At 38.0% G+C, this 18,095-nt stretch overlaps 2 protein-coding genes across 5 annotated transcripts in view; both read right to left on the bottom strand.

Annotated features, from left to right (window-relative positions):
- Positions 1-3,728, bottom strand: part of LOC121424086 (tetratricopeptide repeat protein 39B-like) — a 32,276-nt gene extending 28,548 nt beyond the window's left edge. For all 3 annotated transcript variants that reach the window (XM_041619677.1, XM_041619678.1, XM_041619679.1), the window contains exon 1: positions 3,583-3,728. The gene's annotated coding sequence lies outside the window, so the exon portion shown is untranslated. The remainder of the gene's footprint in view (positions 1-3,582) is intronic.
- Positions 3,729-8,737: 5,009 nt separating this feature from the next.
- LOC121423849 (holocytochrome c-type synthase-like) lies at positions 8,738-17,736 on the bottom strand. Of its 2 annotated transcripts, none has more exons than XM_041619354.1 (5): positions 17,584-17,736; positions 13,256-13,634; positions 12,428-12,696; positions 11,631-11,714; positions 8,738-9,929 (listed from the first exon to the last, which is right to left on the bottom strand). In XM_041619354.1, exons 2-5 carry the CDS (start codon positions 13,607-13,609, stop codon positions 9,722-9,724), a joined length of 915 nt encoding a protein of 304 aa, XP_041475288.1. In that variant the 5' UTR covers positions 13,610-13,634; positions 17,584-17,736; the 3' UTR covers positions 8,738-9,721. The 2 variants fall into 2 exon arrangements, with proteins under 2 accessions (XP_041475288.1, XP_041475289.1); XM_041619355.1 differs by having other exon boundaries at positions 17,645-17,702.
- Between the last annotated feature and the right edge of the window lie 359 nt (positions 17,737-18,095).

The following is an 18,095-nucleotide window of genomic DNA, read 5'->3' as shown; positions in this document are numbered from 1 at the left end:
TTTTGACAGCAAATGGGTAACATCAGGGATGGAAAAAGTATATCTCTTTTCAAATATAGTATCTTGACACCAGGGGCAGATCCAGGATTTTCCAAAGGGGGGGGGGCACATTTTCCCCAAGGAAAAATTTGACAAGCAAAAAAAAGGCCTCCCTTTCAAAGGGGGGGGGGCACACTTGCATTATAAGTTTTAATGCCAGTGCTTGACACCAGAGGTTAGTTGCACCCCCCCCCCATTCAAATGTGTCATTTCAAGGGGGGGCACATCCAACCCGTCCCACCCCCCTTGAGAGCCATTATCAAAATTTTTAATGTAAAATGCTGCTAGTATTTACACATGTACCCTCCTCCTTTGAAAGTCACAGCATATATTTTTAATAGGAATATTTTTTTTCTGCTTTTCAAACTGTACCTGATGAATTGAAATGCATTTTAAAGTGAAATTTTTGTTATTTTTGCTTGTCAAATTTACCTTGCAAAAGGAAAATGTGCCCCCCCCCCTTTAGAAAATCCTGGATCCGCCCCTACACATGACCATGTTATAATTTTTAATCTTTTTTATCAGATACCAATCCATGGATGGAGGAACAAGGGCAATGGCATGCACCCTGCCCCCAAGATCGACATTTGGGGGAAGCTCCAAAAGAGCTGTTGACTGTTACGGTCACATTGATCTGCTACAACTGTACGATGAGCAGCAAATTTGGTGTAAAGCGGCCGCAGAGCGCTGTCCGACCATTGCCTCTGCGCTAGTGCACCCGGCTAGCTGCATGCACGTGTGCCCTTTCCATAGGGATGCACACACTGGCGACCCATTCCAAGGACACCTATTTTCACAAACATTTGAATTTCCAAAGCCCATTCCGAGGACCCTCCTTTTTAAAATAAGCCCGCTCCAAGGCCCCTATTTCTTGTCTCCCCCACGGCACATACCTACTACTTTTTTGGTCGAGTACCTCCTCCCCCAGCTCGATGTCAGGACTCTGTGTCACCAGGGGCGTCGATCCATTTTTCAGATTGGGGGGGGGGTAAAATCATGAATCAAAGTTCCAGAGGCGCTCGACCACACAAAATAAAACAAACTCACCCACACACACATAGGCATATATAAATATGTGTGAGTGTGTGTATATATATATATATATATACAAGGCTCGACATTAGCGGTGGCATGGGGCCACCAAAAAATCATCTCGGGCAACCATTATTGCAAAAATGTTAAGTTTTGGTGGCCCGAATCGGGCAACCAATAATTTTCAAAGTAGCGCAATTTTTCTCCCAATTTTGCATGCATTTATCAACTTACTACAGTTCAAATTGCAAGAAAATTCGTCTTGCGCCTTTTTTGTTAATCTACACACAAATATACACACACACAAAGATTGCGTAGTCATGACAGTATGTAGGCCTACAGCTAGCATACAGTAACTATTATTCAACCGGCTGTGCCGGCTGTCTGGGTGAGCTTTGCATGCATGAAACCACTGCAGCCAGATGTGCGCTTGCAGACTATTCAGACTCAGGGAGCTGCGATACGAAATGTTACTGCTAAGAAATCTTCCCCAGAACTTTGAAAATCTACGTCAAAGTCACATTTTACACCAATGAAATGCCCTTCTACAGTCCATATTACTGAAACCAGATTATTTGCAAGCATTAGAAGGAGGAATTATGACCTCTCTTTTGACTCAAAAAGACCGATTTCCAAATGCATTAATACACATGAAACACATAGATGAGTATATGACAGTCCCACATGTGCATTTGTATGTATGTTGATATTGGGTTTATTTCGAGGCTGTGTCTCTTCTAGCCAAAAATGAATAGACAGCTTCTTTCTTTCTTGTTTATAAATGACTTCTTAAACCACTCTTAAGGAAGTAAATACTTTGGGAAGGCATTTCATTGATATGAAATGTGAATTTTTTCCATCATTTTGTAAAATATAGGGAAGGAATTTTCTACCTGTTTTTTCCAGATAACTTTTGCCATTTTTTTTTTTTTTTACAGTGATTAAACCATTTATACCCCTTCCCATTGAATATGCCTGATTAAAGAACATGTTTCTACTGAATAATAATAATTTTCCCCATTTTTGATAATTTTGTCTTCATTTTTCTTACATTTTCTTTGTTTTTTTTCTCAATTTTTTTTCCCCTCCTCTTTGTTTTTCTTTCTTCATTTTTTCTTTTGTTTTATTTCACTTATTCATTTTTACAATTTTTGTTTTCTTTTTTTCAATATACTCCTCTAATTTTTTTTATTTCCCCCTTTTACACATTGTTCTAATTCTGCAGCATATTTTTCTGTGATTTTCTCCTGCTATAATATGCTGGAAAAGAGAAAATAAACTGGATTTGGGGCCTGCCTAATCTAGGTTTTATGAATTACCATAAAATAAGCAAAGTAGTATAACAGCAAGCACGATTTACATACAAGATGTACAAAGAATAGTGGTACATGGTAGTGACTGCATAATATTTTAGTTTGTTTTAGGCCTTATTCATTTTTAATTAATGTTTTTCTTTATATTTTTCGGGGCCACCAAACTTTAGTAATGGGCCACCAAAAAAAATTATTTGAAGGTTTTGGTGGCCCGAACGGGCCACCACCAAAAAAAGTTAATGTGGAGCCTTGATATATATATACATATCATGAGAAAGAAATTAATGCGAGCGCGATTTGAACTTTTTAAGTACCGGTATACTGATCTGAAAACAGGAAAAAGGTACCTTTTCTTTTTAGGACTGTTTGTAGTGACTCATGCGGAGGATACATGTACATATCTTACTACATAGATAATGTGAGTGCCGAGAGCGAGCTGAAATTTCTTTATATCCTGACCTAAAAGCTTGATATTCTAAGCATTTTTCAATGATTAAGATGGGTATTGAAAAGAACAACAGATGCAAGCGCGAGAGCTGAAAATTTTGATATTTCGATCTGAAAGTCATTAACAGTTTAATTGGGCGTTTTTATTAATAAAGTCAAAGAACAAGATATATCACAATTATTGCAAAAAGCTGAACATTTTTATATTCCAATCTGAAAAGCGGACATTTTGAGCACGATTTTGAATAAAGACATGAAAGAGCGAGTTCTGTATCTCAATCTCGCTTTCCGATTTCTGTGTAACATTACAATCTTATTTATTTTTGCACATCGAGAGAATTATTGGGGGGGGGCAAAACGATGTTTGCCCCGGCCCACCCAATATTTTTATTGGTGGGGCGATCGTCCCTTCCCTGTGCGTCACGATAGATCTTCATCCATATAATCGAGGTAAGTGCATAATTTATTTTTCCCCGTGTATTTGGAGTGCTATTGCGACCCAATTCTACCCCATTTTTGAGAGTAACTACGTCTGCCTAATTATTACACGGACGAGTCCTGAGCTCCGGGACGCTTCGCGGGCCGGAGCTCCCTGGGCTGGGTACTCGTACGGTACCGTGTTGGCAGCCAGAGCAGTGCATGCATCAAGTCAAATCAAGTGACATACCGGCGACTACAGAGGTACATACATGTACTCTCGTCAAAATAACTCTTCCCAAAGGCGATTGAAAGATTTCCAAAGGATACTTACAATTATTGCAATGTATGTCTTTGGTCTACTTTGTCTCAAAGTCCAGTTTGTTTTCAAATCGGTAGAACGGGTGGCATATTTTGGTAAAAATGAAAGTTTGAGAAGGACTTGATCCGAAAATTCGCTGCTGATATGATGGCGCTCTATCATATAATAACATCGCTAGCTAGTGACATCGACACTAAACACCGCATCATCGAATCAGCAGCATCTCTCAACGTTTAGCTCTAGAGTACCAGCGCAGCCTACGGAATGAGAGGTATACGTGCGAAAGAGGTTCTCTCAATCAAGAGATATATGATTTGTGAAATTTATTTTCGTGAAAAGTGCAATATACAAATTTTCAAACAGGAAAATATAATAGAGGCTCAATTTTTGTAAAAACATTTTTTAAACATCCTTCGAAGAGGAAAAACTTTGAGTGAAATAGGGACATATATTTTCGTGAAAAGTGAAATAGAATTTTGTGAAAAAGTGAAATACCGGTATATCTATTTTTAATTGAAATGTTTAATGGCAAAAATAAGCTGCTGAAAACTGCTTATCTAAAAAAAAGAGATCCAATGAAGTAAATTAGAGAGTCAAAAGGGGCATATGTTTAGAAAGATTTGTAAATGAAATGTGAAATGCCAAGGACAAGGTTTTGTAAAACACAATTTAAATACATATCTATCATCGGAGAGAGGGAGAGATAGGAAGAAGGGAGAGAGATATAATTGTTTTCAATAGTGATTCCCTCTTAAATATTAATTTTAGATGATTTGCAGTGCTGTATGAATCTGCACCCATCATAAATACTATCCATTTGTGCCATTTTTCTGGGGTGCATTCATTTGGCTTGCTTTAATAATCCATGCCAATGATGGGGGGGGGGGGTTAGGATTGGATTACCTGTCTCTGTGAAGTTAAAACTTGTCCCCATTACCAATGATATTTGTGCACATAATGTTTAGAATATATCACGATCATGTCACCCTTTTCCTTTTCTTGCTCGGAAAACTTACAGGAGTCCAGAGCCACCAATTGAAAATGATGGAGGGTACCCCAAGTTCATCTTTCATCACTCTCTTTCCTCCTCTCTCCCTTTGCCAGTCTTTACTCCTTCCCCGGGGGGGGGGCACTTACATTGACGAGTGGATACCATGCGCGACCAAAAAACACGTAAAAAGGATGTCTTTTTCACGATAGGGCACGTTACGTACGTAACGTAATACTAATAAGGGTGTCAAAAACACCAAAAAAATGAGAAAAGTGTATCTATTTCGCTAGGAAAATTACGTGTTTAGGGTCGAATTTGCGGGGATGATGAAACAAAATTAAATTGTTTTATAAAGGATGTCCTTTTTGCCCCCAACACATCGTGTTTAGAGTCCGATTTGCGCGAGGTGTAGAAGGTGGGATCGTACTAAACCAAATAAGGTAAAGCCGACGACCGAAGGACCCGTAACAATAAAACATTCCTGTACTTGTTTAGGGGTTCATTTCAGGGAATATTTGCCAAGAGTATCGTTTTGTTTCCAATACTTGTTAAGGGTAGGGTTTCACACGCCAATACTTGTTAAGGGGTGCATTTTCAGAATATGGAAATTACGTATTTAGGGTGCTTTTCATGGTATCCACTCGTGAATGGAAGTGCCCCCCTCCCCCCCCCCCCCCCGGGACTCCTTCCTCCTTTCAATAAGAATGATAGAATGCTGAAAACGTGTTTACAACATTCAGTACAGGCCTGTACACCTCACACAAGGGCTGACAAAAATGTTCGGATGCAAAGAATACTATGAATAATACTCTTCTTCTTTTGCATCTCCTGCATCTCTCATCTATAATACCTGTAATCCATCCCCCTCTCTATTCCTCTCTTTCTTTCATTTGCAATGTCTTCTCTCCCCTTATTTCTCCTCAATGTTATTCATGAAAACAAAGACTTTCCCAAAATTTCATCAGAAGTTTCCCAATTCTTCAATAATTTTCTTTAAATGTTATTAGCGTAACACTCTTGATGTATTATTGTATTGATTATATTTTCGTTTCTTCTGCCAATGATACATTTGCATTCTTTTCTTTACTGTATTGGATCACTGTTTTCTTTGTGAATTCCTTTCTTTTTTCATCTGAATATCATGAATAAAGTTATATACATGTATAAGGTTTGAATTTGGGATTTCTTTGAATAGATTTTAATTTTAATCCATACTTTGAAGGGGAATGGAATAATAAAACAAAAGCATCAACTACTCTCCCATAGTTGTACTATTATGAAAATACAATTCCTCTATCCCTCTTTTAAACATATTCCAATTTTATTCAATTCTATGAACTGGGGAGCGTTTCATCAATATTTTCATCCGACAAGTTGTCAGATCAGGGGAGCGTTTCATGAAGAGTTGTCGGACGTTTTATCCGACAGTTACCATAGTAACACTGCTTCTTAGCCAATCACCATGAAGAGAAGTTGTCGGATCTGACATCTTGTCAGCCAAAAGTGTTGATGAAACGCTCCCCTGACATCTTTCCATGATTTTGATTGGCTGAGAGGCACTGTTCCTATGGTAACTGTCGGATAAAATGGGACTTGTCGGATAAAACGTCTGACAAGTCCTTTCATGAAACGCCCCCCTGGAATCAAATCATCAATTACTCTCCCAAAATTGCACTCTTACAACACGAGAAATTTTCAAATTCTTCAATCACTTCTTTAAATAGATTCCAATTTTATTCAATACTGTAAAATGGGAATCAATCCCAATAAGCATAGATTTATGCATTCCAGAGAGCAAAATTTTGTTAAAGCAGTTTTCAAAACATCAGATACAAATATTAAACTCTCATATATATCTTCAAGTAAAATTTGTTAATACCTCCAGTTACATTTTTTGCCATGCAGTTCATAGAGTGGTAAAACTGTATTGAAGACATTGGAGATTGTATGTGCTACCATACTATCAATATTCAGTGCACGACACTGCCCTGACGGTCTCAGATCAGTAAAAATTTGTGTCGCGCCAGTAACTCTTCAGAAATAACCAGATTTGCTGGTCCAACATGACCAGTAAAAAATATATCAAATTGATAAAATTTTCATACAAATGATATTTTTTCTCTTATTGTAAATTATAAATATGGCTATGGCATCTTCAAAAATGGCTCTCATAATTTAAATTGTGTGTGTGTTTGTATTGTTTTATTTGGGGGTGCAATAAAAGCAATAAATGACAGCAAAATAAACTTTATTCTTTATTGTTTTTCTCAATTTGAGGGACCAGTAAATATTAGGTTTGGAGAAGTAATTTTTTTAATAACTTGTTATCTACTGGTCTGATATGAACAGGTTGGACCAGTTGGAAAATGGGTTAGTGTGAAGCCCTGCAATAGTAGCACCAAATTATCAGCAAATTGGATGGGTCAACTGTCAAACCCTTGTCAGTGCCATTCCTGGTGTGTGTTCTTCATGTGCAAGCATTATGTTATATATAACAGGAGGAAGAATAAGAGTTCAATAGTTCTGCTTCTCAACAGAAATATATATATATATTCAAGAACACTAATCTACAGTGATACATCATGACTTGTGTTTAATAGCATGGATGCTCTGCACAATGTTGCATATTATGGTTAATTAAATTATCACCAACTGTGATGTTACAATAAGGTAATGTTAAGTACACCTTCCTGTTAATCAGTCTTCACAATGGTGTTTTATTAGGTCCTTCCCTGTTGACGTGTAAAGGCGACCGCACACCTTACGATTGGTCTGCGACCCGATTTCAGAATTAATGTAGTAGAATTTGTTCCTACTATGCTACTACTACTTACTGCGTAATGTTCTAAATCATCGTACGAATACCTATGTTTAAATCTGTGACTATGCTATCATCCTTCTTTGAATAAAAGCGAATTTAATATCTTGTCGTAATGATAACAGTCGTACGATTGGCTATGACTTGAAACTAATTTGGCCTTTACTCCAAAATAAAGCTTGCAATCTTTCAAAATGTTTATATTAGTATTCTTTCAATTAATTTTAACTCCAAATAAAATGATATGTTCCATTCACATTTTCAGAAAATGAGCAAAATGCGATTTGTTCCAAAAAATCGGATCGCGAACAGTCGTAATGTGTGCGGTGGCCATAATAGGTAGAGTCAGGAAGGATGCAATTACTCATCACAAGCTTATACTTACGAAGCATGATTGCTTGCTCAATTCACGCATCACAAGAGTCTGAGATATACTACTGGGGATTATACAACAACTGTGTAAATACATATAAATGTAGTTATCGAAGTCCAAACAAAGTGTAAATAGCCATATTTGGCATGGCTCATATTTAAAGAGGTTTCATATGTACCATGGTACATAACCTTGGACTATGCAGATCTTAGTACATAATAATGATCATTTCATTGCACACACTAAGAAATATGTGCTTCTGGCAAAGTACACTAAAAGGGAAGCACAATAATATGAGAAATCTGGATAAACCTTAGTTTGTACCATGGTACAATTAAAACCTCTTTTGAGAATACGGGCCACTATGTTTATGGTTAGAAATTCTCTATAGAACAAGGGAAAACTTTCACAATCATTTGCTGAAAGTGAACATTCAGGTTAGATATGGCAGGGCTCGACATTAGCAGTGGCCCGGTGGCCCGGGGCAACCAAAAATGAGAGTCGGGCCACCAAAATTTTGTAAAAGCCAACACTTGGTGGCCCGGTTGGGCTACCAAAGTTTTGATAAATTGTAATGTTTTCTATTGTTTTAGGGCCACCAAAAATATGAAATTGATGATTTTGGTAGATTGTTTGGGCCACCAAGAAAAAAAGTTAGTGTGGAGCCTTGGATATGGGTAAGAATCAACATCTATTCTCACTAATGTCAGTTGAACAAGTGAGGGCTACCCCAAAACTAGCCATGTGATGTGCATAACATTCTTTCATATTTATTAATGCACACAGGAGTAGACATTATGCACAGACCTAATTCATGTAATGCACACATACAGCTGGGGCCCGTTGCAGAAAGAGTTGCAATCAAACGCAACTCTAAAAAATCACGAGCAACTTGATTTTTAACCAATCAACAGCGCGCATTTTTGACTTGCGACTGATTTTTTTACTTGCGTTTAAACGCAACTCTTTCTGCAAAGGGCCCCAGGTATGTCAGTCAAAGCTAAAGCAATATTCAAAGTTTTGTGGTTTGCATGTGGCTAGTATCAAAATCAACACAACATCAAAACCTGGACCATCTTCTTACGAGTTGCAAGTGAACCATCAACCATAGCTATGGAAAGCCAGCAATGTCAACATCTAGAATTCACACTGTTAACAGAAAATTTCATGCATTGTTCCAATATCAGGTGGTAGACCTGGGGCCCGTTGCAGAAAGAGTTGCAATCAAACGCAACTCTAAAAATCATGCGAAACTTGATTTCCAACCAATCAACAGTGCGCATTTGGGACTTGCGATTGATTTTTTTACTTGTGTTAAACGCAACTCTATCTGCAACGGACCCCAGTACACAGAGAGCTTTAGTAAGACACTTGAGAGAAGTACTGCAGAGTTTCACAATCATGCTGCAGAATCATAAAATGAAAAAAAAAAGAAGTTACTGGTACCAGCACATATATTCTAAGCCAAAATTATTTTCATCATACTGTAATATGACTGAGAGAAATTATACAATAAATGCGATTATCTGAAACACAATACTGCCAATTTTGCAACAAACCAATATAGCTTGATATGAGTATGCCAAATGTATCATCTGCTAAATAAACAAAGTTATTGTTAAAATAATAGCATGTAGTAAACAAAAGAAAATGGCAAATAAGACAGCATCAACAGATGGGGCAACAGTTGCTCTCTTTCCGTGTTCTCCTGAAGTGTATGGATAGAGCTGTCATTTCAGTAAAAAAGTTGAAGGCAAATTTGTGTACTATGGATCTCTAAGTACAGTCATCCAACTTAGAACTTATGCCTTTTACCTAACAGAGCAAATAATCTAATAAAGGCCACAGTAGGATCCATGCATGTCACTCTTCCTCTCTTCCAATGTGTGTTTTCTTCAATACATCTGACAATCCGCACCAAATTCAAATATTCCAGCGATGACATTTAATAGAGTTTAATCTGGCAAAGTTACTTGCTGTAGAGAAACCTCCAATAAGAAGCTTTCATACGATCCCACATAGCGCCTGGTGAATCCATAGCAGGCCTAACATCAAGGATAGCAAATTCAAATGTCTTCTTATCCACCGTACCTCCGTCGTAATAGTCAATGATGTATCGCACCTTTTTACCGCACCTATCGACGATCCAGTCGTGTCTATCAAACGGTCGCTCGTATCTGGAATATGGATATAAAAGGAATGGTATGAAACTCTTGACCTTCTGATGTACAGGATCACAATGAATTCCCTTGGCCATAGCTCTCTAACCACTACCCCCCCCCTCCAGATAACTAACCTGAAGACAATTACTCTCAAAGAAATCTCTCTCAACCTGTTAAGGCAGACAAGTGAGACAACCCCAAATATGATTACAACTTTTTTTTAAGAATGACTTTCTGAGGAGACAATTCTCAAACCCTGTTCTCTTCACTATAACTATTAAATGTATAATATCATAAGATCAAAGGATGAAAAGTTATAATGAAATTATGTTCTAACCCCTTGTCAGATTTTCAAAAATATGTACAAAAAGTGAATTATCAGCATGTCATGACAGAGGGCAGTTGCAGAGTAACTACAAACTTCATGGTGGGTCAAATTGTCACACTCAAGGAGAGCCTTTCATGACAAGTTTAACCACTAACCCGTTGGTTAGTGGTTAAAGAGCACTTAGTCCCGGGCTGTGTTTATGCGACCTCGACCCAGAATCATGATTTGAATCACCATTTGAATCATGATTCAAAACAGCAGCATGAATCACGATCCGACAGAATCAGCGTTTATACGACCATCTTTCTAACGCTGTTTCTCCCTGAATTCGGGCCGATCCAGTGCGCATCACAGTGCGCAGTTTGACCCAGGAAGTATAGGTCAACATTTTCGCACGTGTTTCTAACTTCACGTCGGCTGCTAGATTTTTGCTGCCGCCGGAGCTAACGCGCGATCGTTTGTGCAAGTGCAACGCTTACTCGGCTTCCGAAAAATAAATCTTTTACTTCCAGAATTCCGTGTATTGTACCTCGTATTGTTTTTGATCGGGAACCAGAAGGGGTCATCATCCTCCCTCCCACCTCCCGATCGATTTTTCTTGTCTATGATGGTCCTGTACTGGGCACGAATTCTGTTAATTTTATCTCGACAGGCGGTGCCACATCTCCGTTGAAATCCCTCCCTCGCAAGCGCCGCTGAAAGGGATCGTCTTATTTCTGTGAATCCCGGTAAGGGATGCTTGTGCTTCAGGCTGAGAACAAAGCACAAGCAGATCTAGAGCCCTGAGATGATCGTCAGTCCAATTTGTGCCTTTGGAACTTGAAGAAATGGATGAAAACAATGAAATATACAAATGACGCTACAGTACAACCCCGGGGGTACAATACACAGAATGATAATTCCTAAATGCTGGCAATACTGCTACACGAAAATTAACCTGCACGAAACACAGCGCGCGCCTTTGAGTCGAACCCGGAAGAAGCACGACACAATGACGTCATAGAATCATGATTCAAATCACGATATCGTTTATACGACCTTTTTCGTTCGTGATTCTACAGAAACGTCTTTCCAAACGCCCCTTTTTTCGTGTTTCATGTTTGTGATTCTAATCATGATTATATTCAATTTCGACTAAACGCAATCGTGATTCTGCAGAATCGTGATTTGAATCATGATTCTAATCATGATTCTAGGGTAAAAAAGTGTCGAATAAACGCACCCCCGGTCTCTGTAACATGAATCTAAGTGATTGAGCATTAGCTGATATTTATGATTGATCATATATAATAAGCTATGCAATCAGTTGTAGTAATCATCCCCAAGAACAATTGGTAAGGTTTGTGATACAGGGCCCTCGTAAATTAAATATCAATACACAAACTTACCCCATCCAGCATCTCATCTTAGCTCGGGGTGAAAGATCATTGTAACGTCCACCAAAACTTGCCAGTTTAGGACAGGGGCATTCTCTGAAAAAAAAATATAAAGCATAAATTTTCTTTCAATAATGATTTTTTTTAATCACGAGTTGTTCTCAATAAAAAGGACAAATGAACTCAAGTTTTGCTCTGAAGGAAATTGTAAAAAGCCCTGTGAAAACAATATTAGACCATTTTATAATAGTGTGGTAAAATGAAACTTCTTCCCCATATTGTATTTCAAAAGCACTTGACATTGATTTTATAAAGAATAACTACCTTTGGAAGTCAGATTTGTGTGCAAGAATTCCTCCCTCAGTTTTTATTTCCCGTGTCGATCATCCTCCATAAAAATTTATACGCAAATCTATCGCTAAACCGCCACAAGGTGGCGCTGTGATTGAGTCTGCTCTATTTAGATATGCAGGGCAGTGGCTTACTATCGCTTGTTGCAATACCACATAGCTTACTCTATTGCTCAAAATTAACCTTATCATTATTATCCGACCATCTGAGCAATATTTCTGAGTTTTTAGTTCATTTTTAAACGCTAATTTAATAACAAAATTCCTGGTGTAACAGGGTAATTTGATGATTCAATACTTGACCCAAACTCCCAATGACATAAGAGAAGAGTCATTATACCCTGAATTATCATGATATTTTAAATCAAATTTGTTTAAAAAACGGAGTCTCATGAAAATATAATTGTTGCAAGCCTGATGATTGACAATAAATTCTGAAAGGGGTGTGATAACACTCACTTGGCATGCATTGCCTCCCACTTAAGCACCTCCTTCCAAGCTTGTTCATTGTTAGCATTATGGATATTGATGATGTTATGCATATCCTCCTGCTGTATTTCATCTGACTGCCACCTCCATCCTTTCCTTAACATGGCATTCCAGAACATCTGTTGAGATGGGTACACCCAATTCTCATCCTTTCCTGCCCGAGGGATGCTGGAGGTCTGTCGATCAGTGGAGAGGCTGAACGGCTGGTCTGGGGCAGGTCTTTGATTTGGAGGAGGCATCTATGGACATTTTGAAAATGAAGAAAATCTTATTTGATGTATTCCTTTAAGCAATATTCTTGTCATGATTCATGTAGGGATGCAAAGTCCCCTCAAAAGTACACTTCAATGAACTTCATTTCAATAAAAAACAGTCCTATATTAACTCTTTGCACATAAAAATAACGCTAAGGTAATATTTCTAATTTTCAAAATTCTGTTGAAAAACCCACCTTCCTAATTGCATAAGTGATACCTTCTTCTATGTACATGATGTTTCATGCATCACAGCCATTTATTACATGTAAATTGTACATTCACAAGTACAATAGTGAAGTGCAATTATAACAATTGTTATCCTAAATTCCTAAGCATTGAACATCTAGTTTTTTACAGACGTCCTTTCTGATGACAGCTTTTAATATTTCTTGAACAGAGCAAGTTTATATTTTACAGCCACAAGTGCTGCAAAGAAAATGAATTAACAAATTAACCAATGCTTTACTGGAACCGGGTGACACTTGCACGGAGTCTAGATGAGATGAATGAAATCAGTAGTCAATAGATTACACATTCTTACCCTGTTTGCTGGATTAATGTCATCGGTCTTGTTGTCTACAACCAATGTATTCGTTCCAGTCGACATTGGGCACTCACTGACCCATCCGTCCCCTGATCCAGTGGTTGCCTGACCGGTAGATGCATGCATGGGGCACTCAGGTGGGATGTCTGCAGCAGTCCCTTTAGCTGGTGCTGATGGAGATGTGTCTTTGTTGTGCATTGGACATTCTGCAGGAATGGCAGTGGTCTGTACTGTTACAGAGTCACCCTGGTGCATGGGACATTCGGACGGTGGAGACGTAGCTCCTGCAGATGGAACACTCTGGACAGTAGCAGCCTGGACAGTCGGAGATGAGGATAAAGACCCTCCCATGATGTACTTAGTTGTCCTGGTTCACCTACGAGCAAGTGAAATTTGCAAAATAAAAATACAAAAAAATTGCATTGAAATCTGCAATTTTGCACAAGGGATTCTATGAAACTAAAGAAGACAAATCAGCATCCAGCCTATCCAATGTACTGGTTTGTTGGAGAAGCCTCTGCTGATTTTTTTCCACGGACAAGAACTTGGAATCACGAACTGAATGGTCATGATTACAAGATGATAGAGTAGAGAATATGTAGAGGTGTAGGCCCACATTGAAATAAAGCCTACATGAATAACATAACGTTCACCGCTAGCGGTCGGCATATTCCATGCAAGTGCCCCACACAGTATTCCATCAAAACAAGTGTGTAATTCTCCATAACCTCATGTACCAAAATTGAACTAGAATTTCACTTTCCTATATTTTATATGAATGATGAAAGGTATTCTCGGAGGATCTGTCTTCTCACCGATACCGCACTGGTAAGCGTATTTTTATTACTTCTCACTCTTCCATCAAAATCATACAGAATGCCATACTCCCATTGCGTTCGTCAGAGTTTACATAATCTATCGCGACATGTACAATGTCAATGGAGTTCCGGAGCGCACAGTGGATTTGCAAGAAATTGCCAAATCTCTATATTTCTCTAACGATACTTGAGCAATCCGATCATGAGCCAAGACCATTGCAAGTGCAGAATACGAGGCTGGATATATTCATTGTTATCAATACTAACAAATATTTTTCGGGCCAAATTATTTTTTGTCACCACATGATCATGTGAACTGCGTGATGAACCAATAAGCAGTCTCCGAATCGCTGCCGTGATCTGTGCAGAGCATGGCAATTTGTACTACAGTCAATGGGCAACATTTCAATGTGAGGCCTATACTTTAATTTATTCAAATTATAGTGTTAGGGTTCAATATTGAATTTCATATTTTCTTTTTAGGAGCGAGTGTAGGTCTAAAATGATTTGTGTATTGATGTACTGAAGTGAAGGTACAAACCATTTTCAATTTTGACAGAAAAAATGACATTTCATTGATTTATTTTACCATACGATATGTAGGAAAGCTGCTCGCATATGACCTCAGAAATCAAATGATTAGAATTCTAATACGGTAACTACCAGTATTTTATTCTTTAATGGATTTTTCTTATTTTGTCAAACCTTCTATGTTTCATTATTTTTCTGCTATTATAAACTTTAGGTAGGCCTACAATAATGAAATTTTAATCAGGCATTCATATAAGAGCATTGGCCAATAAATATTACGAATTGTAAAATACTTGTTTCAGTCAATAAATATCATTTGGCACTTTTTACATTTATCGACCGAAACAAGCATTTTACAATTCATGATATTTATCGGCCGATTCAAGTATTTTTAAAATCTAAGTTGGCAGCTCTACACGCATGTGGTATCTTGTTATCGATAACAAAAGATTCCAAATGGCGACCTAAACAGACTAAACGCTCATGCTCTTTTCAAATTTAGAACTTTTTATTTCATATATATTATAAAGGACCTTTATTAAAAACGGAGGTTAATATTGTTTGGGCCCATTTACGTTAGTTTGAGCTCCAAACGTTAAAGAAAACATGTGATTTAGGTTTACTTTCACCATGAGAATATTATCCCTACACAGGGATAAATGGCATACTGTTCCAAGCTTCATGGGGAATAAATAATTTTACTCCCCAGAACTAACCTCCAGGCCATCTCCACTCATTCAGTGAACAAGGTTATTATATTTAACCTCGTTCTCAGTTACATCTCCATGTGTGGCCAAATAAGGGTGGCAATTTTGGCTTATTTTCTCTTTTTCTATGGGACAAAAGTTTGATTTTCTTACACTGTCAGTTTCCAATACAGCTATTCATTAGGCCCTATATAACTGTGCTCTTATGTAAATTCGATTCTTTGAATTATTTTTTGTTAATTAAAGGACAAGTCCACCCCAACAAAAAGTTGATTTGAAAAAAAGGAGAAAAATCCAACAAGCAAAACACAAAAAATTTCATCAAAATCGGATGTAAAATAAGAAACTTATGACATTTTAAAGTTTCGCATAATTTCACAAAGCACATCCTGGTCGGTATTCAAAATGGCAGACTGATGACATCACCCACTCACAATTTTTTTGTTTTTTTTATTATATGAAATCATCTATTTTTCTCCTCCTTGTCAAGTGAAACAAAGTTTTATTTCTCCCTGAACATGTGGAATTACCATTATTTTAACAGTTTAGATAAAGTTAAGTTGGTCTTTATTGTCAAATTTGTAAAAATTGAAATATGTATTATTCAAACACTAAAAAACAAAAGAAATAGTGAGTGATGGACATCATTGACTCTCTCTTTTGCATATCGCTGAGTTGTGCATATCACTGTTTTGTGAAAAATAAGCGACACTTAAGTGTCATAACTTTCTTATTTTACATCCGATTTCGATGAAATTTGCAGCGTTATGTTTGTTTGATTTTTCTCTATCGAATCAAATCAACAATTTTCTGGGGTGGACTTGACCTTTAAAAATACAGATTGAAATTTTTTTTGTTGCCATATTAAAAATATTACTTTCCGCAAAATAGAGGGCGTTCACAAAAATATTCCCCACATTCAAGTTTTTGAGCACTCTGGTGAATACAAAAATTATTCCCAAGACAGTTACCGGTACTCATGAAAAATTGCAAAAAATGGACTCTGTATCACATACTTTTGTTCACAAAAGTGATAGTTAAATGATTTGTGCTATGTACAACATTGGCATACCATAGTCCTACCTGTAGATTACCCACAAGCAGGATGGTTGCAGTGAACAAGTGGGCTATCTCCCCGGGGGGGGGGGCACTCGACCAAAAAAGTTTGTAAAAAGGAGGGTCCTCGGAAAGGGCTTCGGAACGACAAATGTTTGTGGAAATGGGGGTCCTTGGAACGGATCACCAGCGTGTGACACTCATTCAATGAACAAGGTTATGATATAACCTTGTTCTCAGTTATATCTCCATGTGTGGCAAAATAATGGTGGCAATGTTTGGCTTAATTTCTCTTTTTATATGAGACAAATGCTTGATTTTCTTACACTCTCAGTTTTCATTACAGGCATTCATCATATAACTTGGCTCTTATGTAAACTTAATTCTTGAAATTATTTTTTTCTTAATTAAATGTAGAGATTGAAAAAATGAAAATTTTCTTGCCATATTACTTTCCACCAATAGAGGGCGTACACAAAAATATGCCAAAAATTCATGTTTTTGACACTCTGGTGAATACAAAAATTATTTCCAAGTTACTTATGAAAAATAAATTGCAACTGTATGGAAATCAGTAATTTTGGTCACACAAGTGATATTTTAATGATTTTTCAAAGTGTGTGCTATGTACAGCATTGGCATACCATAGTCCTACCTGTAGATTCCCCACAGGCAGGATGGTTGCAGTGAACAAGTGGCGTGTGAGTGCGTATGCATCCCTATGGAACGGTCATGCGTGCATGATGCAGCTAACGCGGCCTCCGCCGGCCCGGGGAGCTCTGCGGCCGCTTTTCACCAAAATTGCAGCTCATTCAATGCGATCGGAGCGGCGTAACGAAAAATATGCGAAGCTTTGGAGCGGATTTCCATCTTCTTTTTTCTCGATAAGAAAATGCTATGCCTTGGAGCCGCTTTCTTTGTTCTTTTTCTCAACAAGGCAAAAATGCTATGCCTTGGAACGGAAATTTGAGTGTGAAAATGGGGGTCCCCTCCGCGGCACATACCCACTTTGCATTACATACTGAGTGCCTCCCCCCCCCCCCCCGGCCCCGGGCTATCTCATCTCTACCGCGAACAGAGCACGGCCTTTGCATTCGGCGGGGCGGCAGCGGGAGCTCCCCGGCCCCGGGAGTTCTCCAGACAGACAGTCACTACCGCCGGCAAGGCCCGATGCAGTGAAAGCTCATTTGATTAATTATGTTATGATACTCACCCCTTAAATCTCTTTATTTGTCGGTATTCAGATCAATGAAGTGGGACAAAACGGTTCTTACTCTTTGCTGGTCTTTGATGATTGTACAGTATTAAACTTCAAATCGGCGATACATAATTTCAGACATGCATGCAGAGAAATTGTGTAACTTTTGATGATTTGATCGAAAGAATGGATTGATTTTCAACACTAGATGGCGCTACTCCTAAAATCGGGGGGGGGGGTCCGACGAATTTCATTTTCTCCGACTATTTCACTGTCTCCGACTCAATTCCCATTTCATGATGATTTGTCGGAGAAAATCACCGACAAATTTCTGGAAATCACTGACTAATTCTGAAAATTTTGTCCGTGGACACTGGTCCTCTACCTTCCGACTAATAGTTCATTCATTTATTTCTTCCTTTCACAAAAACATTCATACCGTGTTATTGTAGTTACATGACAAATGAAAATAAATAGCAAGAGATAGAGGTTGAACATAATATAATTTATATAACAGAGTAGGATTC

The sequence above is a fragment of the Lytechinus variegatus genome, chromosome 11 (genome assembly GCF_018143015.1).
Source record: "Lytechinus variegatus isolate NC3 chromosome 11, Lvar_3.0, whole genome shotgun sequence".
Taxonomy (NCBI): Eukaryota; Metazoa; Echinodermata; class Echinoidea; order Temnopleuroida; family Toxopneustidae; genus Lytechinus; species Lytechinus variegatus.
The sequence above is the reverse complement of the archived record's forward strand: the minus strand, read 5'-3'. Positions and strand labels throughout refer to the sequence as shown.